Below are 25,180 nucleotides of genomic sequence, written 5' to 3'. Positions count from 1 at the left end.
CTATAGATGGCTGTTTAGCTAGCTAGGGTAGATGGATAGCAACTATGGCTGTCTGGTTAGGTAGCATATTGCTGGGCTGGGTTGACCAAGCAATTTATAGCTAGCCAAATAGCCTGCAACCTCAGCTCGGCTAATTTGTTTTGGGGATAAAACTGTCATTGTTTATAGGCTATAACCCAGCCTTGGATAGGGTCACTTGAGGATTAATGCCAATCGGTTAACATACTGACGTAACGTTATTTCCAGAAAATTATTGCTCAAAAGGCCAACTGTAAGGCCGACTGTTTACTTTAACTGCAACAACGTTTTATTCGGAAACTCACAAACGAAGTGAATCTTTCAAACGGAACACTGACTCTTTTGAATAGGAACCAATACCGGCGGGTATGTGTCATTAACTGGTCATAGCTAGAATGTGTAGAGGGAGAATTTTATACTATCTCTGCACTGCTAGAGAGGGGCCTCCACATAGAGTGGATTTTTCTCCTCGGACCACACAGGGGGTGTGTGGGGAGGACTGCATTGGGCAACCCATTTTTGAAGGTCTACTTTTTGTTATCTTATTGAGATGTTCAGGGTTTGAATATTTTCTGTTACCGGGGTTCCAATACCATCTTGATGTATAAAAATAATGCAACATATGACTAATTAATCCACTGGGAGTTCGGCCCGTGAATGGTTTGAACAATCCTATTAAGAGAAGTAAGGTTTTTGCAAAAATAAAAAAGGAGAAAGCACAGGCCATTTATCACAATTGGAACATGAAAAACTGAAAAACACATTCTACAGTTCTTTTAAATAGAAACACAGTAGGGGTCTGGCGATCCTTATTATGAACTCTGTTCATTTTGAAAGTATTACGGAAATTAATGACAAAGAGGAGAGATTAACGGTGGTAAAGGGGAAAATATAACATAAAGAGGTAACATTCATTAATGTTTATGTCCCTCCAGAGAGTGAAAAGTTATTTTTTTACACATTTATTTTAATTTGTGCGGGCAATTTGAACCTGGTGTTAGATCATCTGGACACGACCAGTACTAAGAGAAATAAAAGGCACCTCACAAAGTTGATTAATACCTCATTGATAGAACTGGGACTGATAGATATCTGGAAGGACCTCCACACATTGGAAAGGGATTATACCCGTTACTCTGTACTTCACTCAGTCTATTCTAGGAAGAGGTAGGGAGTGCAGTTACTCAACTTAAGAACAACAATTCTCCAGGGGGCGACGGCTTCCCATCAGAGTGGTACAAAACCATCGAAGAGGAATTGACCCCTTTGCTTATACTGTATCATCCTTCAATTGGACCTTGAAGGAGGGCCTTACTCCACCATCGTGGAAGGAAGCTATTATCTCAATTTAGTTATACATTACATTTAACTATGGTTCCCTGAAAGCTTTCCTGAGAGGTTTTATTAATGTTTTGAGAATATACATTTTAGGTTATTTGAAGGTAATTAAATAACATTCTGAGAACATGTTTCAATTAGGCTTTTAATAACACTGCTAGGCTTAGGTTAATAGGATAGGATGCATGGAAATTAATTTGCTTAGGCATTAATCATGCAAACACATTTATTTTGTATTGTGGAAGGGAAGGGGAAGGGAAAGTTGTACCTTGTACAACTGAATGCATTCAACTGAAATGTGTCTTCCACATTTAACCCAACCTCTCGAAATCAGAGAGGAGCGGAGGGCTGCCTTAATCGACATCCACGTCTTCAGTGCCGGGGAACAGTAGGTTAACTGTCTTCTTCAGGGGCAGAACGACAAAGCACGGGTCAGTGAGATTCAAACCTATGATATTCTGTTCTATTTCCATGGAAATAGTCCACTGTGGAACCAGAATGGAGATACGGTAGCATGGCATGTTTATTTTTTTTACTTATACAAAGCTGTTAATTTGAATCTATTCAAACAGACTCCACCTCGAACAAAACAAGCACTCATTAAGATCAGGTGTGGCCAATTAGTTGAACACACTTAATTAACAAGATAGAAGATAGTGAGACCCAAAGTGGGTCATCTGAGTAAATGTATAGTTATATAATTAATTACTGGAATTGATTTGGCCAAGTGCAACTGCGCTCACTGTTTAGCAGCGGTATCTCAGCTCAGGTTGGCAGCTGCATGAGTGGGAGGAATATGCCCGTGTGCTTCATCGTGTACCGGATCGTTTTCTAGATCACTCCGCGACCCACACGCTGAAGCACTGTCGTTCAGCAGCAGATGATGTGCTGTCATCCACTGACTTGTCATTCCCACTCGCCATCACTTACCGCTGTCATCAAATGGACTCAAGCTAGCCACAAGTTCTGACTGAGCTCAATCGTCATGAAATGCATATACAGCGATGAGTTTCTCTCTCTTGGTTTTGTACAAAGTTTGAGAAATAACGAGGATCGCCCGCAATGTGTTTTGTACGGGGAAGTGCTTAGTAATGAGTCTCTCAAAACTAACAAATTAAAACGACACGTCCTGACCAAACATCCACAGCATGACAGTAAACCCAGGGAGTTCTTTCAGAACAGGGCAGGATGCTTCAGGAAACAGTGCTTTGACAGTGGAAGAGTAAGTCAGCTAGCAAGGCATTGTTGTAATTTTATAACAGGTGATGATAAGCAGAAATAAGGGAGCACCATCTCTCGTAGTAGACGTTGTGAGTTTCTCTTTCAAACAATGCCCTCGTACTCAGCTAATAGCTAACATTAGCCAAAGCAAGCTAGCTAGACACTAGGGTTGCCAACTGTCCCGTATTACCCGGGATGTCCCTTATATAGGGCTAAATTGGTTTGTCCCATACGGGACACTCCCTTGTCCCGTACATTCATCCAATCACAGTATAGCGTAAACGCTCCAATTCCTGCAAAGTAATTTCTGTTGTTGTTCAGTCGGTTTGGCATATCAAGGAAATATGGATAAACTTGCAAAAAAAGAAAAGACTGCAGCTCCAACAAACAATAGGAAGCAAAAAAAAGACAGTGGTGACTCGACGAAAGCTTTCTGTGCTTTATGCCGTCGGGAATTCTCAATAGGCCATGGAAGGGAGAATGACCTAACTCAGCATGCATCCACAGAAATGCACAAGAAGACCACGCTAGCTAAAGGTGCTAGCAATATCGGTGCATTCTTCGTGACGTCTACTGCGGAAAATAACAATATCGCGGAAAGTGAAGCCTCGTATGTGTACCATACGGTTAAACACGGACTCAGCTACAACAGCACCGACTGTCTTGTTAAGCTCAACGGTGCTTTGCTTCATGACTCAAATGATGTGAAGAAGATGCACTTGGGAAGAACGAAAGCTGAGATAATTACAATGAATATTTTAGGACCAAATACTGTGCGGGATATTTTGGATGATCTGTCCCCGACCTAAGGTGAGCCCGTGTATTTCTCAGTTGCCAGTGATGCCTCAAACAAGGTAAATAGAAACATGTTTCCAGTGTGCATGAGATATTTCTCTGTGTCTGATGGAGTGCAGTGCAAGTTACTTGACTTTGACGAAGACAATGATGAAACTGCAAATGGCATACATCAAGCGCTGAGGAACTGTCTGGAAAAGCATGAACTGGATATTAGACACATCACAGCCATATGCAGCAGATAATGCCAATGTCAACTTTGGAAAACACCTCTCCGTTTACCAGTTATTGAGCAGTGCCAACAATCACATTCTGAAAGATAATTGCCCAGCACACATAGCTCATAATTCCTGCAAGATCGCCTGCGATCAGCTGTCAGTGGATATTGAGACAGTTGTTTTAAAGATCTACAGCCACTTCTCAGTATCTGCTTCCCGAAGAGAGGAACCGCTTGCATTTTTTTTGCCTTTGTTGACATTGAATGGAGTGAAATTCTGTGACATGTTTGCACACGATGGCTCGCTCTTCATCCGGCTGTCGATCGTCTCCTGCAAAGCTTGCCAGCTCTTACTTTATACTTCAGGTCCCTTGGGGAGACTTGCCCTGTGGCACTGAAGAGTGCTTTTGAGTATGAAGAAAAAATGGAAGCTGCTGAGATTTATCTGATTTAACTGATTTAACTGATGTCAGTTAGCCTATCAGAAGCTTCTAAAGCCATGACATCATTTTCTGGAATTTTCCAATCTGTTTAAAGGCACAGTCAACTTAGTGTATGTAAACTTCTTATCCACTGGAATTGTGATACAGTGAAATAATAAGTGAAATAATCTGTCTGTAAACAATTGTTGGAAAAATGTATTGTGCCATGCACAAAGTAGAAGTACTAACTGACTTGCCAAAACTATAGTTTGTTAATTAACAAGAATTTTCTGGAGTGGTTGGAAAACTAGTTTTAATGACTCCAACCTAAGTGTATGTAAACTTCCGACTTCAACTGTAAATCAAAAGAAGGTCATATTTAGATAAAAATATTTTTACATGATAGTTCATGATAGTTGGTTTTTGACAAAAGGCTTTCTCTGCTCCTCTAACAGACCTTCAAAGGGAACAGAGCTATCATCAAAGCTTCATACTAGGTGAGCCTAAATATAGCAAATATATTTATATATAAGGCAAAGAAGCCCCACACTATAGGAGAGGAGCTCATCAAACCCTGCCTGAGGGATGTCTGTGTATCTCTTTTGGGCGAGGAGGCAGTAAAAAAAGTGGACTCAGTCCCACTTTTCAATGACACAGTGGGCAAAAGAATAAGAGATATGTCAGTTGACATACAAGCATCTGTGATAGTAAAGATGAAACAGCACAAGAAATTCTCTCTTCAATTAGATGAGTCAGTAGATGTGGCTGGAATTCCGCAATAGATGGTATATGCATGATACGTATTTGATGATGATATCCAGGAGGAATTTATTTTCTGTGACCATCTACAAACAACAACAAGGGGAGAGGACATTTTTAGGGTGGTAGACACTCATTTGAAAGACTTACAAATTGACTGGGCAAATTGTGTTGGGATTTGCACTGATTGAGCAAGATGCATGACTGGGTGCAACTCCGGATTCATAGCTCATGTCCGCAGAGTGGTGCCCAACGTGAAACTGACACATTGTATTCTGCGCAGGCAGTCTTTGGCCAGCAAAGCATTACAACCTAACCTAGGGGCTGTTTTTGACTCAGTCGTAAAGGTGGTGAATCTGACCAAGAAGAGATCTCTTCAAACAAGACTGTTCAGAGAGCTTTGCAAGGAGATGGGAGCAGACCATAAGCACCTGCTCTTTCTTGGTGGGGTTAGGGGAGGGTCCTGGAGAGGCTGTGGGAACTGAGAGAGGAGGTTCTGGCCTATCTGAAGAAAGAGGACAGCGACCTTGCAGTCCTATTCCATAACAAACTGTGGTTGGCTAGGCTGGCTTACCTGGTTGACATTTTCAGAAGGTTCAATGAGCTGAACACAAGCCTCCAGGGCAAGGAATCAACCATTTTGGAGCTTGAAGATGGCATCAGAGGATTCACTGCACGCCTGGGATTGTGGCAGTCACAGCTGAAGGCTGGAGCATATGGCATGTTCCCTGTTCTGTCAGCTCACATGCAGGTGATAGATTCCCCCCTATGTGAACCTGTGAAGAAGGACATGGCTGAGCACATGGCCAGCATGCAGCAGAACTTTGACCGGTACTTTCCTAACCCACAGAAATCTCAAAAAACTTCAATGGGTGAGGTATCCCTTTCAAGCAGTGTCCTCATCAGACCTAGGACTAGTCTGCCAGAGATGGAGGCCTTAGTGACGCTACAAGCAAGCAATGGAAGCAAGATGCTTTTTGAGGCAAACACACTCACACAGTTCTGGGTTGCTCATCTACAGCAGGAAGCGGTCTCCTGCCTGGCTGAGGAAGCAGTAGATGTTCTGATCCAGTTTGGCACCACATAGCTATGCGAGTCAGATTATCAACTCTGGCGTACTTAAAAAACAAGTACAGAAACAGACTCCATGCATGACCTGTCAAAACCTAAGCCCAGAATAGACCTGGTTGTTGAAAACTTCAACCAGCCACACACGTCTCATTAGGACTGTGTGTATGTATGCTGGTCTACATCTGTGTGATGTGATCAATCAGTTTATTCCTATTCAGAATACACATTATATATTGTATTTTATCAGCAACAGTTCCAACCTATACTTTTTTACAACAATAATTTCTACAGTAAGATAAAAAAAAAAATACCATTATTTTACCAGGTAAGTTGACTGAGAACACATTCTCATTTACAGCAATGACCTGGGGAATAGTTATAGGGGAGAGGAGGGGGATGAATGAGCCAATTGTAAGCTGGGGATGATTAGGTGACCATGATGGTATGAGGGGCAGCTTGGGAATTTAGCCAGGACACCGGGGTTAACACCCCTACTCCTACGATAAGTGCCATGGGATCTTTAATGACCTGAGAGAGTCAGGACACCTGTTTAACATCCCATCAGAAATACAGCACCCTACACAGGGCAGTGTCCCCAATCACTGCCCTGGGGCATTGCAATATTTTTTAGACCAGAGGAAAGAGTGCCTCCTACTGGCCCTCCATCACCACTTCCAGCAGCATCTGGTCTCCTATCCAGGGACTGACCAGGATCAACCCTGCTTAGCTTCAGAAGCAAGCCAGCAGTGGGATGCCGGGTGTTATGTACAGTAGGCCTGATTCTTTTTTATCTGTACTGTTATTTAGGGTTGCATTATCAAAAACTGAGTGTGTGTGTGTGTGTGTGTGTGTGTGTGTGTGTGTGTGTGTGTGTGTGTGTGTGTGTGTGTGTGTGTGTGTGTGTGTGTGTGTGTGTGTGTGTGTGTGCTTTGTTCACAGGAGGTTGGTGGCACCTTAATTGGGGAGGACAGGCTCATGGTAATGGCTGGAGCAGAATTAGCGGAATGGTATCAAATACATCAAACACATGGTTTCCAGGTGTTTGGTGCCATTCCATTCGCTCTGTTCCAGCCATTATTATGAATCTTCCTCCCCTCAGCAGCCTCCTGTGGTTCTGTTATACATCTGTGTGATGTGATCAGTCAGTTTATTTCAATTCAGAATGAAAATAATTTATAGTATTTTAACAGCTGCAGTCTCACCTAGACAGATATGTAAGACTGTTTTTAATGGGGAAAATAAACATGAATAGCTATTTATATGGGTATTTCATTATTTGTTTTTGTCTATATTGCATTTGTTTTAGGCATAACGGTAATGAAGGTTTGCTACAGATTCAAATAGAAACTTGAGGGAACTGTTTGCCGTGGGTTCACCACTAGTGGCAAAAATTTGCAAGCGTCTGGCTTCATTATGTGGCACACTATTTATTTTGCAACAAATTCACCACAAACTTTGCTGGAAGTTTACTGCAACACAAACAATTGTAAGTGTAAAACAGGGGAAAGGGAAAGGGAGAGCATTGGGAGAAAAATGTGGGGAAAAGGCAGTTTTGTAGAATTTAAATGTTTTGTTTTTATAATTTTTTGAACTACTTCATTACTTATGAAATATTATTAATCAGCAAAAAACATCCAAAACAACAAATCACCAGTGAAAGATAAAGTATTGGAAAATATACATTTTTCAAATGTCAGTAACTCTTGCCTTTCATAACCCAGGCAATTTTTCCTGATAGGATTTATATTGCTATGATTGGTATGTTAGCCTTTCGACAGAAATGTTATTACAGTAGGCCTTTACATGTCATATCAACACTTGCCCCTCTTTAAAAAAAGCTATATTTACTGATCATGATTGAGGTTGAAATATTGATGAGTGTGAAACCATAGCTGTGTTTATTCCTCCACAGCTCTCTCTAGTCCTGCTAAGTGCCCTGAATCAAGACCTCATCCAGTTTACTCTGCGGCCTGGGGTTCAGATCAACGTCTATGCCACACGACTGTCTCCAGGTCAGCCAGTCTGCTGTGTTCACAGTATAGTCGGATGTCTGGCTATAGGATAGTTACAGATATAAGGTCCTGCCTACTACTATGCAATTACAATCAATTCAAAGGGTTTTGCATGTTGGCCATTTTGGAATGATGTTATTATGAAGTAGAATAAAATGGAATAATAACAGTCTCCACACCCCCAAGACAACACCCACGCATGCACACACACACACACTTGAGAGGTTGTTAGCACAGGGCAATGTACCGGGAGCAACATTTTTTATTAAGTGACTTGCTCAAGGCCAAAACAGCATGAGATTGCTCCAGAGATTTGAACCAGCAACCTTCCAGTTTGCATAGCATTCTGCTTCTCTAACCTCTAGGCTAACTGCTGTTGAGAAGCCTAGTACCACAACAGCTTTATGAGAATGGTATAAGAAAGACATAACGCATGTTGTTTTGATCATTAAGGTCAAATTCAGTTACACTACGGTGTTGAAAATCCTCACAGCACTCGGGAGTGTGATGCCAGAAGAAAAGACAGCCCTCTATTTCTCTCTTATGTCTAAATACTTTTTCCCACCTCTATTTTTTTCCAAGCTCCTATCATGGACACCAGTGAGAGTGGTCACAATGGTGCTACAGTCATTATGCTAGTGTCAGCCGTATTTGTGGGTTTGGCAGTTTTCGTTATCTACAAGTTCAAAAGGTAAAGTATCCCCGACTTCATTTTAACTAAGCTGATTCTAATGAGAGTGATAGTATCAATTTAGGCCATTCTCACACGCCAATCCATAAGCAAATGAATATGTACATCTTACTTCACGAATCCAATAGCTTAAACTAGTCAAAACATGAACTATCTTTAGAGACATCCTAACAATTGGACATCATCAAAGCCACTCTTCTCTTTCCTATACTCTTGAATATTCCCGGGAATGACAATCAATGTTTTAAGTGCTGAATGAGTGTAAGTATTCTGCAGTCAATATTCATCTATCTAAAAATGTGAATGTTGACATTTCTGAAATGATAAATAGAGTCATTCAGCGAGAGGCATTCAACAGAATGGCAGCAATGGTTGAAAAGATAAGACCCGAGACAACATACAATGGCATATAAAATGGATAGTATCCTCTATTATTTAACTAGGCAAGTCAGTTAAGAACAAATTCTTATTTACAATGACGGCCTAGGAACAATGGATTAACTGCCTTGTTCAGGGGCAGAACGACAGATGTTTTTACCTTGTCAGGTTGGGGATTTGATCTAGCAACCTTTCAGTTACTGGCCCAATGCTCTAACCTCTAGAGTAGTTGCCGCCCCTGCTTCCATTGCATTGCAAAAGACCACACTCTCCCACAAGTTTAAATTATGACTATACTCAAAGTGTTAAAGTGTGAATCTGTCACTTTTAAAGATAATGAGGTTTGTTCATAGATCAACATTTATCACAACAGTGAAAAGGTACTGTAAATACCCCATGAAACCCAGATTTATCAGACAATTTAACAGGGAGTTTTACTCAATTTTTCCCTCATCGGTGGTAAATATAATTTATGAGATATATTACACAAGTGATTAAGCAGAGAACCAAGCTAGCACATACAATTCTGAAAACCATATGTTTCTTAGAGCTTGGTCACTAATGTTCTCACAACATTTAACGTTTTTCACATTGGCTTCGTTCCCACAACCAATGTGAAACCAAAAACATACGTTCCAACAACTTCCAAAGAACCAAATGTGCTAGCTGGGAGCTAACAATGTATTTACTATTCATTTGACTTGCTGTTAACTATTTTGTACAATGTATATTTCCTATAGGAAGATCCCTGGCATCAACATCCACACAAATGAGCGAGAGAAACAACAGGAAGTGATCCCTTCGGTGGTGTCTATAGCTGTCCCAAACCCTGAGGGGGACATGGTGAGCACTTTGGAGCACTTGGACACAGGGCCAGATGCACGTGGCATAGGTAAGGTATCCTTCATAAAGAGGACAGTTACTGATAAGTAGTTATTATGGGCCTATTGATGAGACAGCTATAAATGCACATATTTTACCTTTATATAGTGGTGTACTGCTCTATTAAAGGGATAGTTCTACATTTTGGCAAAACTTACCCAGAGTCAGATGAACTCATGGATACAATTTGTATGTCTTTACTTGCGGTTTGAAGTCAGTTGAAGGTCGTTTCTGGACCCTTTGCTATTTAACGTTAGCACAATGACTGGAAGTCTACAGGAACAGCTAGCATGCTACCAGAAATGACTTTTCTTCCCAGAAACTACCTTCAACTTCCTTCAAACTGCACACAGAGACATAAAAATGGTATCCATGAGTTGATCTGATGACTTAATTGCCAATCTTTTGCATTACTTATTATTTTGAAATGTTTTCACAGGTAGATCAAAACAATACTTTGAAATTGCAATGTCCTTACTCTCCTCGTTAAGTTGATACCTTCCTATATGTTTTCTTTGGTAATGTGAGATAGTGTCCTATCATGCCAATAAACCTAATTGAATTGAACTGCATGCTGAAGTTATTTTTGAATTTATGAATAAATTAGTGTCCTAAGAATGTAGCAGTGCAGCGAGAATGCTATATTATAATAGTGATAAATGACTCTGTAGAGCTGTAGTTGATGTAGTCCTTCCAAATGTCAAGGGAGATTTGTTAGCATGGAAGATGGATATGCTTGCATGGAAAAATAGATATGCTAGTGTGCTAATGCTGATATATAATGTATTATCTGTCTCTTGTGTCACATGTCTCTGGCTAGGATACCTACCATCTCACACAGACGTCAAACTCTCAGATGAAACTCCCCATATGTTTTAATGCTGAGTCTACAGCCAACTTGTAAGCAATACATCTTTTTGGCAGTTGCTTCCAGCAAACTCTGAAACCATGGAAGAAATGGGAGGTCTCCAGTGTTTTCTACCCATGCATGGACAGACCATCTTACACTGTGCTGCCTGGACTATAGGAGGAGACTACAGATTTTTCTGGCGTCTTGAAAAGGGTCATTTTTAATCGAAATACTTGTATTTTTGCAAGAACATTGCACGTTTATGAAAATAGTATAATTATAGAACTGCTGAACTAAAGATAATTTGACTCAGCTGGTTACAGTCGTGTGTATGACTTCAAGACAAGCAACAGTAAAGCAACAGTAATGTACAGTAATCTATTTATCTTGAGTGTTCCATTTCTAGTACGTCTCTGGTGCTAGGTGTGTGGAGGATGTGTCAGTTAACTTAGGCCCCGATTCCGACCCGGAGTTAAGCACATGTAAATGGAACGTTATTCCCTTTTTATGCACTTTTCTCTCTTTCTCTCTATTATGACCTTGAACTTAACCATTGTGTAGTCTTAACATTCTGTATACTCCCCTTGTCTTCACAAACCCCTAAAATAAAGCAGCTTAATTGAATTTGAAAACCCAAATCTATTTTGCATGAAGAAACAACCTATCATTCATCACAAACTTTGTGAATATCTGGGTTTTCCCTCTTCACAATGCAGAAAGACTGCATTTAATCAGTGGACACTACTTGTTTTTTTATTACAACACACCTGTCATAATTGTTTTCTTTACTAAAGTAGAGGTTTATTATTATTATTATTATTGCTAAAGGTACTGCATAGGTGTAAACAAACATTTTTTTAGCAAGAGATAGCACTTGTATAGACTAAGAAAGTAGCAGAAATGTGCAGAAAGTAGTTTTGAATGCATTTTATTGAAAGGAAACTAACAGTCTTGAACGTTTTTGGCAACGTGGTGATGTATTCTTATATACTGTACAATGAGGATTTCAACTACAAAATACAAGTCTTCTCCCATTTTTTTTAACCATTGCCCCCACCCACAAGGTGTATAAAAAAACAACAATAAATAATAATAATAAAATAAGATAATAGATACAAAACAAAAATGTGAAGAACATAAATCAATCAACTCTAATTAGCACATGTAGGACAGTATGCAAGTGTGTGTGCATGGATGTATTTCTCACATGTGCAGCACATAGTATTTGTTTTACAGTCCTTCTTTGGGAGGCAGAATTGGAATCTCCTCCTCTTGCCTGCCCCAGCTGCAGCCTCATGAGGACACATCAATGATGTTATGGAAGATGGCCAGGGGCCAGCAGGCAGTCATCCTCCTGCAGATGTAAGTTCCAAACACCTTGTCCAGGTTGTCCATGTCTCCTTTGTTGTGGTTGTAGTCCAAGATGATGGCTGGCTTTCTGCCCTTACAATCACTGATCTTGAAACACACTGATCTGTTTAACCTGTCTTTGTGTCTGTCTCCACCCACCTCCAGGTGTCACCTGTTTTCCTCATTAGTCCCGGGGTACTTATTCCTGTGTTCCCTGCTTGTCTGTTGTCAGTTTGTCTTGTTTGTCAAGTAAACCAGCGTGCTTTTTCCTGTTCTCCTGCTTTTTCCTTCTCTCTGTTTTGCTAGTCCTCCCGGTTGTGACCCTTGCCTATCTGGACTCTGAACCAGCCTGCATGACCATTCTGCCTGCCCTGACCTCGAGCCTGCCTGCCCCTCTGTACCTTCTGGACTCTGACCTGGTTTTGCCTGTCCATGACCATTCTCTTGCCTACCTCTTGGATTATAAAAAATATCAGAGACTCAAACCATCTGCCTCCCGTGTCTGCATCTGAGTCTCGCCTTGTGCCCTTGTAGATCTCAGCTGTTTTGTGCAGTGTGCTCAGGAGGACCACATTCTTGTTCCTCTCTGGGAGGTAAGAAACTAGGGTGGGGGTGAAGGCAAACTTTGATGAGAAGGCCTCTCTCCCCCTTGTTGCGAGGAGTGCAGGGGGGAGCTCAGGCTTGTTCTTTCTAACTGTGCCAACCATGGTGATCTTCCTCTTCAGGAGCTGCTGGCTGAGTTCATAAGAGGTGAAGACATTTTCACACGTGACATTGTGCCCCCTCAGTCCATCTGTCACATTAAGCACAACCCGCATCCCCTGGTTCTTCTCCGGGCCTCCACCTGTTGGCTTCCCTGTGTATACTTGCATCTTCCAAGCGTTGCTGGATTGTGCATTACAGGCCACCCATGTCTTGATGCCATACTTTGCTGGCTTGCTGGGCATATACTGCTGGAAAGGACAGCGACCTTTTGACAAAAGAGATCACTATACATTTATACAATTAACAGTGAAAATCACTTACAGTTGAAGTCGGAAGTTTACATATACCTAGGTTGGAGTCATTAAAACTTGTTTTTCAACTACTCCACAAATTTCTTGTTAACAAACTATAGTTTTGGCAAGTCAGTTAGGACATCTACTTTGTGCATGACACAAGTCATTTTTCTAACAATTGTTTACAGACAGATTATTTCACTTATAATTCACTGTATCACAATTCCAGTGGGTCAGAAGTTTACATACACACAGTTGACTGTGCCTTTAAACAATTTGGAAAATTCCAGAAAATTATATCATGGCTTTAGAAGCTTCTGATAGGCTAATGGATATTATTTGAGTCAATTGGAGGTGTACTTGTGGATGTATTTCAAGGCCTACCTTCAAACCCAGTGCCTCTTTGCTTGACATCATGGGAAAATCAAAAGAAATCAGCCAAGACCACAGAAAAACTATTGTAGACCTCCGCAAGTCTGGTTCATCCTTGGGAGCAATTTACAAATGCCTGAAGGTACCACGTTCATCTGTACAAACAGTAGTATGCAAGTATAAACACCACGGGACCACTCAGCCGCCATACCGCTCAGGAAGGACACGCGCTCTGTCTCCTAGAGATGAACGTACTTTGGTGCGAAAAGTGCAAATCAATCCCAGAACAACAGCAAGGGACCTTGTGAAGATACTGGAGGAAGCAGGTACAAAGTAACTATATCCACAGTAAAACGAGTCCTTTTTCGAGATAACCTGAAAGGCCGCTGAGCAAGGAAGAAGCCACTGCTCCAAAACCGCCATAAAAAAGCCAAACTATGGTTTGCAACTTCACATGGGGACAACGATCGTACTTTCTGGAGAAATGTCCTCCGGTCTGATGAAACAAAAATAGAACTGTTTGGCCATAATGACCATCGTTACGTTTGGAGGAGAAAGGGGGAGGCTTGCAACCCAAAGAATACCATCCCAACCGTGAAGCACGGGGGTGGTAGCATCATGTTGTGGGGGTGCTTTGCTATAGGAGGGACTGGTGCACTTCACAAAATAGATGACATCATGAGGAATGAAAATGATGTGGATATATTGAAGCAACATCTCAAGACATCAGTCAGGAAGTTAAGGCTTGGTCGCAAATGGGTCTTCCAAATGGACAATGACTCCAAGCATACTTCCAAAGTTGTGGCAAAATGGCTTAAGGACAACAAAGTCAAGGTATTGGAGTGGCCATCACAAAGCCCTGACCTCAATCCTATAGAAAATTTGTGGCCAGAACTGAAAAACCATGTGCGAACAAGGAGGCCTACAAACCTGACTCAGTTATACCAGCTTTGTCAGGAGGAATGGGCCAAAATTCACCCAATTTATTGTGGGAAGCTTGTGGAAGGCTACCCGAAACGTTTGACCCAAGTTAAACAATTTAAAGGCAATGCTACCAAATACTAATTAGGTGTATGTAAACTTCTGATCCACTGGGAATGTGATGAAAGAAATCAAAGCTGAAATAAATCATTCTCTCTGCTATTATTCTGACATTTCACATTCTTAAAATATAGTGGTGATCCTAACTGACCTAAGACAGGGAATTTTTACTAGGATTAAATGTCAGAAATTGTGAAAAACTGAGTTTAAATGTATTTGGCTAAATTGTATGTTAACTTCCAACTTCAACTGTACATAACCTATATGAAAATAAAAATGTACCTCTGAATGGAACCAGTTGCTCATCCACTGTTACTTCAGGCCCAGGGTTGTAGAGGTATGGCAGACGCTCCACCCACTTCTCCCAGACCTCTCTTATGGCCTCCAGTTTGTCTCTCACATGTCTTGCAGGTCTTGACTCACGGTTATCAAATGGTAGCATTCTTGAGAAAGTGTGAAAGACTTTCAGTGGCATCGTGGCATGGAAAATTGCATTTCTACTCTGCATCCCAGAGACTACATGTAGCCTCGCCTCGGGACCTATACACACCCGCTAAGATTAGCAGCCCTATGTAGGCACGCAGGTCAATCTCATCCATCCTTTTCCAGTTGTCTCCGTATTTAGGAAACTTTTTTCAAATTTGTCATCTCCAGGATGATATTTTCGATGGCTGGTGTGATGAGCACGTAGAATATTGAGGCGATTTCCTGGGCATGGGCAACTGCATGTCTTGTGGGCCCTGGGGTAATCCTTATGACATTTGTGCTGCCCTGGTTGTCATATGGTGACAAGGACCATGTTATTTTGCTGTTCTTTGACAAAAATGTCTCTTTCAGCTTGAGGGATTTCTTCTTCATCTGAAGATGATACATCGTGCTCTGGGTTGTCTTCTTCCCCATCTTCTTCTTCAGATACCTCCTCCTCTTCTAAATCATTGTTCTCTTGTTCCTGCTGGACATCTGAAAAATATCAGATCTACGACCTGTTGGGCACTGAAACGTGCACTCGTGGCTTCAGCAAAGAGAGAACTTGAGGGGACTGTCATCTGCAGCTCATTTATAGCCACTAACTGCATTCCCCATTAGTAAACAATGCTTTCAAGAAATGTAAAATGTTGTTTATTTTGTCTGAAATTGTTTTTATTTTGTCTGTGAACTGGAGTCATGTGTGGAGTCGTGGAGGGGAGATACTGCACATGCACAAGAACGTTTCAGTTTTGTCTGAGTTCAATGTGTGTGTGTGTGTGTGTGTGTGTGTGTGTGTGTGTGTGTGTGTGTGTGTGTGTGTGTGTGTGTGTGTGTGTGTGTGTGTGTGTGTGTGTGTGTGTGTGTGTGTGTGTGTGTGTGTGTGTGTGTGTGTCTTGGTGGTTTTACTGGTGTGTAAATTATTTTATAACTGTCGGGTCAAAAATGAACCTAAGACAATCTTTGTACCCTGGTGGTGTACAGCTTTCATGGAACTATGAACGAAGACGATGTTTCACTTTTTCTAATGTTGGTGTCAGTCTAGGAAAAGTCATAAAATTTTGAGGTTGAAAAAATATAATTTAGTGGGTTGTTTCTGCTGTTAAACATAGTGGCGGGACATTTTTTACCCTTAAGACAACACAAGGGTTAAGCATGAGAATAGCATGATATTCATAGGCTTTTCGTTGGGAGGTGGGGGGATCTAAGAAATGAAGGTGTGGTGGATGTTGGTCTACAGATAAGCCATATTCTGACCTTGACTTTATTCCCTCGTAATTCCACCACTTTTACGCGCGAGGAAATCATGAATAAGGTTGAGCGAACCTAACGGTTCCAAGTGGAAAAATCATCTACTTTCGTTTTTTCCAATATAAATAACAGCATTCTCCATGCACTGCAATTTATAAAATGGATAAGAGCTATTGATAAGTGCTAGGGAAATGAGTAATCCATTTGGAGATGGGGATTGTAAATACACGTTCATTTAGATTATTTTCCTTATGATCCCTGGATACGAATGTGAAACCAGCCATATTGAAGCAAACAGAAAATCACATCAATATGACATGTATTGCGGCCCGTTTTCCACAGTGAAATAGGCTATAAATAGCTGTCCCGTTATTCACAATTTTAAGTGTGTACCCTCATAATTTGCGTGGATGAAATTTGGACACCAAAGGTATAGGCTTCTGTAGGGCTGAACCTACCGAGTTGATGTACCAGACCTGCTGTTTTCAACTCTCTAGAGACAGCAGGAGCGGTAGACATACTCTGAATGATCGGCTATGAAAAGCCAACTGACATTTACTCCTGAGGTGCTGACCTGTTGCACCCTCGACAACCACTGTGAATATTATTTTGACCCTGCTGGTCATCTATGAACATATGAACATCTTGGCCATGTTCTGTTATAATCTCCACCCGGCACAGCCAGAAGAGGACTGGCCACCCCTCAGAGCCTTGTTCCTCTCTAAGTTTCTTCCTAGGTTCTGGCCTTTCTAGGGAGTTTTTCCTAGCCACCGTGCTTCTACACCTGCATTGCTTGCTGTTTGGGGTTTTAGGCTGGGTTTCTGTACAGCACTTTGAGATATCAGCTGATGTAAGAAGGGCTTTATAAATCAATTTGATTTTGATTTGATTTGATGTATGCGCTTTAGAATGTTTTAACTATAGCCTATGCCAGTGCTCTTCTCCATTTATTTTATAATTGGTATTATATTAGACACTATGGGGCCACCGTCAGTAATACCCACATACATTCACAACTATCACTTTAGTGTTAGTTTTCTTGAAGTTGTAACTTACATTTTGCATCATTCCATTCCATTCCGTTGACCTTTCTTTCCTCTGTCACGTGAAGTTGTTCTTGAACGTCGCTAGCATTAGTGGATCATATTAGGCTAACGTTGCGCAATAATTTGGGACATGAATCATTATGGAACTCAGACCACACGTAGCAGGTTAAACCTGCTAATCAATATATTTTGTTCATAAAGGCTCTCCAAAACAGTTTTTTTTAATGATTGATACATACTTATATTTGCCTAAATAATCTAAAAGATCAGAGTATTTTTTAAATCTACCAGTTGGTGCTGAAACAGAGACGAATATGCATAGATGGCATTCATTCATTGATCTCTATTTTCTGAACCCATTCTCTCGATGTATTGTAGTCTGTCAACAAAATTGTAATTAAAGGTACACTGTATTTAAAGTGATGGCTTAAGATACATGTACTGAAAACCCTATTGAATGAAAACTCCACGAGATCATCTGTTGGCCAGGAAGTGGGAGGGTTTTCAGCAGCTGAATTCCATTTATTCAGTACGGACAAGGGAACCAAGCTTGCAAAGCCCGTTATGCATTTTCGTAAGGTAAGTCTGAACACCAACTACTGAGAAGTACATAGGAAAGGCATGTATAAGAAAGATGCAATTCCCTACGTCGGAATCGGGCCCTTAGTGACTAACTACATGGAAATTATATTTAACAAAACAATAAGAGACAAATGTCTTAACGTTTGGTTTATAGAATCAGTCAATGTTGTTGGTGGGCATTAATACAATATTTAAAGCTTGTGGTATTCAGATGCTAATTTGAGATTCATGCAAAAACTCTCCACTTGTTTCTCATGTTTGGATGCAGACCATAAGGTCCATGACTGTGTTGTGTAATTATTATGACAGTATCTATGTTAGATGTGGTGGTTGTAGGAGGATGGAAGTTTCCACATAGTACATACCAATACCAGACAATACCTTTTTTTGGCTCTGCTGGATTTTGCCCTTTAAGCTCCGAATCAGAAGTTGAGGGCACACTCAAATTGGAGACTGGTAGACCCCAGGACCTCCATGAGAAGGGCATAGTTCAGGATGTACCATGCAGGCTTTATTTCTGTCAAATCGTAGAGTTTCTGAATCGTTTTTTTGCAGATGAGACAGGGACAGAGAGTATCTGCATGCTCTTTTTGTTTTGGTTTATTCTCACACTGGATATATGCCATGATATCAACCACTTGGATGCTACCACTCAACTTACGGTACTGTTGCAGACATTGCCATCGGAACTTCTTTCCTTGGGCAAAGGACTATTGGGTAAAAGATTCACATCCAATCTCCTTGTGTTCCACATGGGACTGAAAGACTGAAGAATATCCCTTCTTGTCGACAAGAGTTTCCTAGCCAGAGATGACTGACTGTTTTCAGTAGGTTGGCTGTCTCTTTGGGAGAGGCACAGAAGTTCTAATATCCCACTCCTAGACTTTATTTGGGGAAATGTAAACTAATTTTCCATTTGTAAACTGGGCAGCTAGAGTAGGGCAAGTATTGTGACTCCTTTACTGTGCATTGATTTCTTTTTGGATGGTATCACACTGTACCAGCCAATGTGAGATGAAAAAATAAATATAGAAATACTGGCAATGTGGTGAAGACAGAGGGTGAAACGCAATGAACATAATATTTTTGGCTCAAGATGATCTGCAACTATATGTTTATTATATTGGCATAGTTCTTATGAAAGGATTTATTCCAACTGCCCCTAACAGTTAGTTGTATGACATAATTAGATTTAGATGCTGATTACCCTGAGTTAGTTACAGTAGATCTGAGACTATTATAATGAGTAGGAGAGGCGATCTTGGGAGAAAACGGACTAGGATTGGCTCATGATGAGGATCTTTAAGATAACCATCCACAGTTGTTCTGTTTTAACCTGTAATAATAGTTATTTAACATCCTCTATGTTCTAAGGTGGTCATTTGCATATACTTGGGGGCTGACTAGGAGGACAATGAAAAGAAGCAAGAAGCCTGGAGTGTATCTAATGGACTAGATCCACATTTTCCCCACTGTGCAACAAATTAATTATCCCCTCTCCACACTGTAAACCAAAGGCTTTTTTAACTCAAAATACTTCTAGTAAGTTGAACTCAAAGTCAATGAAAAGTCTTTATTGCTTAAAATGTTTATATGGTACTGTTAGTGGAATTAAATGATTCCTACAATATACTCATTAATTAAATTCAATCTGTCTATTTATAAGAATTTGTAAGATACTTATTAACATAAAATAGACAGGATACAGTCTTATCAAAATTAGATAATAGAGTTTATTCTCGGAGCAAGCTCCCATTTGATCATAAACACAGACTTATATACAATATATGACGTCATAGGTTACAGAATGCGTCCCATTGTCCTAATCAAATAGAAAACAGGTTCAAAAGTTCATTCTAACCTCACAGGGCACTCACATGACACACCATATAATCATTTATCCTGAAGGCTCACTATAATTGATTACCACTTGAGCAGACAACTCAAGATAATGAAAGACCTAAAAAGTGACCCACAGCCTTATCTAAACATCTCAGGGCTAAGTTGGGTCAGTTCAACCAGAGTTTAATGACCCTTTCTGCTTACTTTATAACCCACAACACAAATCTCTTTTCACCAGGCATGCAGAGTTCAATTTGTTATAGTTTTATTTAAAGCTAGAATTTGTTTTAACTATTTATTAACAAAATTCCTAACAATCCACCCTAAATAACAAAACAATTCATAGCTACATATCAAAAGATCATATATAAACTTAAATGTTTATACAAGAATAATACCAAACCAATATATGTATTTACACTCCATCAACATCAATGACTGTTCTAACTTATATCAGAATTGTAACACTTCTATTGGGATTTTCGTTACAATCTTCATTAAAGAAACAGTCTATACATTGAAACATGTAACCGTCTAAATTCTCTAAACATCAAATACAGTCTCGTCCAATCTCGGTTCCTCATAATTAAAAGATCCGGAGTCGTTTTCCACTAGATCCGGGCCCATACATTCATCCTTCCACTGGTCAGAGCTTATGATTGGTCCATACTTCATCATCTGTTGTGTCATCGATTTCTCCAGAATCCTGGAAATGAGAACTTTCACACACGGAATCAAACCACATCCACACAAAACTAATACAGTCACACAGGTGAAGATAGCCCATAACACAGTAATCATGACATTTTTCCATTTCCCAAACATACTGTCAAACCAATTAGTCAGAGAAGTATCCACCCCTGAGTTCACTGCCAACTCGTGAGCTAGGGTGGTTAAACCTACCAAGGCCTTAGTCACAGATCCATCCAGAGCTGTGTTACTTGGGATAAACGTACAGCACATCGACCCGAATAACACACAAACCCCACCCTTTTCTGCCAATAACATATCTATCTCGATTCTATTCTATTCTGCCAAGCCATTCATTACATCTCTGGTATAATTGATCTAGTCCACATTCTTATTGAGAGTGGACCACTAGAAAATACTTGACTCTAATCCTGCTAAGATCTAATTCCTCGCTTTGAATTGGATCTGAGTAAGGGTAAAGAGCATGCCTAACTGCACTAGTGCATAACTACCGTTCCAATTGGTAGGCAGGTTAGGTCACAGCTTCATACCTCCACACTCTAAACCTTTTCATCTGCCAGTCAGGTCCTCATTGTCTTCTCAGTTGTAACATTCTCAGTCCTATTGCATGTACTGACTTCCCCTACTTCCCATCCGTGTGTTATGTAGCTATCCATAAAATCCTGTCACTGTGAAAGAGAAAATCTGGATGTAATCGGCACCTGGGGACACATATCACAGATCAATGCAACTGTCATAGTTCAGCTTCCTGCCCTCTTGAACCGCTTTATCATACAGACCATTCCATGGTTGTAGCAATTCCATCAAATGGAAAGGAAATGAGTATGAACTGAGGTTTTGCTGAGGCATGCCTAACCATAGGTTAGAATCCCATAACAGTTTCCACCTCAATCACTTCCTTAAAATCTTTCATCTGAACCATCCACATCGGCCTTGGCTCTGGACAACTCTACGGTCAGTATCTGCTTTGTCTGAGGCTCTGCTTGTATTCTGGCTGACTATCATCTGCTCTAACTTCTCGTATTCGGAATGGCACTAGGTTGTCAACTGAAACCCTTACTTTCACTACTCTCCATCTTCTTCCATACTGGGTATATAGATTTATGTATCCCTCTCTCATGATGTGAGCTATAACCTGTTTCCATGAACTACACAAGGACTTGCATAGATGTCTTCCACAATGGCTGCTCTTAGTCCTAAACTTCCAAGGAGTCAGAGGCCCCATTTGGTCTACATAAAACTCCACTGAGACTTCCTTCCCAATCCCACTCTCACTTCCTGTTTATCCAGATCAAGTGATCTCTTATGCTTGGTTAATACAAAATCCTCATTGTCTAACTATGTGTCAATATTACCCTCTGGCCTTCTTGGGGTTCATGGTGTATCAGGAATATGGCTCCCACAACCAGACAGCTCAGGATGGACCGCCCACCTATAAAGCCCCACCCTCTCCCAGAGAAAACATCATCAGCAAGAAGCCAGACACACTTTCACTTCTATGAACAAACACAGGAATGGAATGACGGGAAAAGGAAATCTTCATCCGAGAGATGGCCCCCAGAATTCTGTTAATTCCAGTTCTCCTCTCGGACACTGTGCTTGTTCGACAGTGTCAATGTGTCTTACCCTCCCTCAGTGTGATATGAATCCGGGTAGCTCTTTCAGCTAGCTGTTACCAGGAGTCCCTGGTATGGTCCCCCCAACAGGCCTCAGGGACTGGATTGAGTGACTTCACCTGTAATTCACCTGTAGTGCATAAAACCTTGGACATATAGGTTTGGTTAAACAAACAACCTCATGTAATTAACAATACTTCTTTCTATTTCTATATCTGCTTGTTTAGCTAGATTTTTTTTTTAAATTAGTTTATCATCCAATAGGCCACATCCTATCCTAGACCAACACTTACCCATCCCCCCTTGTTACCTGGCTCTGCCAGGTAACAACCTTGCCTAACCTAACCAATGACTTAGGTAAAATTAGTGTAAATTATTCTTATGTCTGACATTATCATGTAGGAACGCCCCTTTCATTCGCCGCATGTCTAATTCTCCCTTGGGTGTCCATTCATATCTATCCTTTTCCAATTCTCTGTCAAGTGACTCATCTACTTTAAAAAGTATCTGTGCTGCTTATATATGTTCTTAAAATATATATATATTTATTGATTTAAACCGTATCCCTCTTCTCACCTATCTTATTTCACAGCCTACCTTGCTCATGTCCAGGTCCCCCCTCTCCACTCTGCTCTCAAACCTTCAAGATCTCAACAGTGCGTGGCGGACCCCTCTGTATGCCTTTTTCTCATAATAGTCAATAACAACTATGTGTTCCATCCAAATATTAACTAAGTGTCTCATTGTTTTGGCTTTATCTAAAATCATGGATTTAAAAAAACAACATGTCTTATAGTGTCAATCTCTAAAATCCTTACATAACCTTAATCAACCTATCAATAATCCCAAATCATCACACATGTCATATACCCCTGTCAATTTTAATACTATTTAAATAAAAATCTTCTAATGGCCAAAACAAATGGTAACCATATCAAATCCTTTCTTTACTAATAAGCTCTCTCCCCCAGGAGTCCACTGTTTTTTATTAAATAATAATATTGGTTAAACTTAAACTCAGTCTCACAAATAATTAACATATGTTTTACAGTGTGGATACCTTATCCACAGTAAATTACCACTCCTAAGAACTAAAACTTATTTCTTCTCATAAATAATTTGAATGCTTACGTATTTTCCTGCCATATTGGCTTAAAATATCTCCTGTCCAAACCTCAATGTATCATATCTTCCCTCATTTATTATTGATGACAAAGGGGATTTTTCCAGTTGTAATACCAAATCAATAATAGTCAATTAATTTACCTCAAAACTAGTATCCCAAATGATCACAAATTCATTATCTACATGGCCCTCCCCTGAAGCTGATCAGACTTCAAGAGACAGCCATGATAAAGGTCAAAGGTTATACCACCCCTGTATAGTCATGTTCCCAGACATTTTAAAGAACCCTTTATCCTTAAAATCAAAAAATTCACTTGTGTAATTAAAACTCAGAAAATAAAAACTCAGAAAACTCCATATATGAGCATGCCCCTTTAAAATTCCTTTGCACTAAAACAAATAGTCCTAACAAATATTTTATGTGTGTATATTTGCAAACCTTAATGAAAAAACAAAAACCTTTCAGGCCCTTTCCAATTTGGTCGTTTATGACCTCAATCTCAAACTCCATCTCTCCCCAAGATAATAGTCCCTTTAAACATTCAAGAAGACAATAAAACTCGCACTCTCCCAGGAAAAACACAAAGCGCCTAACTAGCATTCACTGTGCTACATCGATTCAGAAACTCAAAAGTGAACTATTAACCAAACCTAATTATAATTTCCAATTTACCTCAAATCATTAATCATAAGTTTTAAACAACGTCCATGTATATGCCTACTTAAGTGAACATGCTAGCCTTATATGCAATTAACCTGATATTTATTATCTAACCGTATTACTTTTTTCCTCTGTCGCAAATGTCGTACATTTCTCAGGGTAAGAAATCAGTAATTTAATCCCAGGTATTTAATAAAAATGTAAACGTATTTTCCCATGGCTCCTTCAACTTACATATTTTAGATAACTTCCATCCGTCCCGGAAGAAGGAATCCTACTTAAACACACCAGAATACGATGTTTATAATCAATAACCATCAGAATCCATTATTACTATGTTTTACGATACAGACATTCAGATCTCCCTTCACACAGGTGAATATAGTCCAATAAACACCATAAATCAATGATGCCCACCTAGCGAATCTGTTGCTAGTTTTTAGCATCTTTCCTAACTACCCTGACGATTTACAGCTACTTTTAAAAATGTATCTGGAAATGTTTATCAACTTCTGAAAAGTGACTCAAAACCATATTGGACGCATTTTCCTTCTAAATGTCACAAACACTTTTCTCTGCCACACCCCAGTCACAACATCATTGCCGTGGCGACAAAAGTGCCTTGTGAGTGATGTCATCAACATGCGCTCATCCTGTCTCCATGCCACAGCGACTTTCAACAAATTGCACAATCATAGTTGACTGATTGTAGCAGCAGTTTTACGGGTTCGATAAACCAAACCCAATTTATCACAAATGCTGGAACTTGTATAGAACTTACAACATCAATCAACATCTCCCAATCCAAATTGTACATCCAGAAGTACAGAAAAGAGTGGGAGTCCGTCCCTAAACTACTTTCAAATTAATTTGAGTAACGTAAATGTGTATTCAACGTAACGACGCAGTTTTGCGTTATCACCATACAATTAAGTCTCTCTTCATTATTATTTTAGAATTCATTAGAATTTTGTAACTATCTCTTCCTTGATTCAGCATTTTAATTACGACTATATTCCCAATACATTATTCAAACATATAATTTAGGCAACAGACATCGTCTTGCATCGAAATTCGCTTCGTTATTTTATTTAAGTGGAACGAATTAGTCTATTAATTTAACCTATACAATCTATTAAAACGTTCAGTTTATATCTTATACAAACACTAACAACTATAACTTTCTAGGCACAACATACAAATAGTTTAATTAGAATCAAAAACTTTGATTCTAGTCAAAACATTTACCGGGAACCGAACCCGAGACTCTCGCGTTCCAGGCGAGAATTCTACCACTGATCCACCAAAGCCATGTAATTAACAAAACATTATCCGTATTTAAACCCACTTTACCTTTATCTGTATTCTTGGTGACAACACAGAGACTACAAAAATCGCCCTAATTTAAAAGCTACAAGCCTTATTCCGGCTATATTTCCCCCATGCCAAATTAATAGATTAGCAGT

At 40.0% G+C, this 25,180-nt stretch overlaps 2 protein-coding genes across 2 annotated transcripts in view; one reads left to right on the top strand and one right to left on the bottom strand.

Moving 5' to 3' along the window:
* LOC120045889 (VPS10 domain-containing receptor SorCS1-like) overlaps positions 1–9,855 on the top strand; it is a 91,509-nt gene extending 81,654 nt beyond the window's left edge. Inside the window, exons 25-27 of the mRNA XM_038990818.1 lie at positions 7,754–7,853; positions 8,436–8,544; positions 9,663–9,855. Of these exons, the coding sequence (XP_038846746.1) occupies positions 7,754–7,853; positions 8,436–8,544; positions 9,663–9,855 (402 nt within the window). The remainder of the gene's footprint in view (positions 1–7,753; positions 7,854–8,435; positions 8,545–9,662) is intronic.
* A 277-nt stretch (positions 9,856–10,132) lies between these two features.
* The window catches only part of LOC120045888 (VPS10 domain-containing receptor SorCS3-like), a 100,797-nt gene continuing 85,749 nt past the window's right edge, over positions 10,133–25,180 (bottom strand). Inside the window, exons 27-28 of the mRNA XM_038990817.1 lie at positions 12,817–12,974; positions 10,133–10,147 (exon numbers count right to left, since the gene is read on the bottom strand). Coding sequence (XP_038846745.1) covers positions 10,133–10,147; positions 12,817–12,974 — 173 coding nt within the window. The remainder of the gene's footprint in view (positions 10,148–12,816; positions 12,975–25,180) is intronic.

Source organism: Salvelinus namaycush, chromosome 4, assembly GCF_016432855.1.
Source record: "Salvelinus namaycush isolate Seneca chromosome 4, SaNama_1.0, whole genome shotgun sequence".
Taxonomy (NCBI): Eukaryota; Metazoa; Chordata; class Actinopteri; order Salmoniformes; family Salmonidae; genus Salvelinus; species Salvelinus namaycush.
This window is presented reverse-complemented; position numbering and strand designations above follow the sequence as displayed.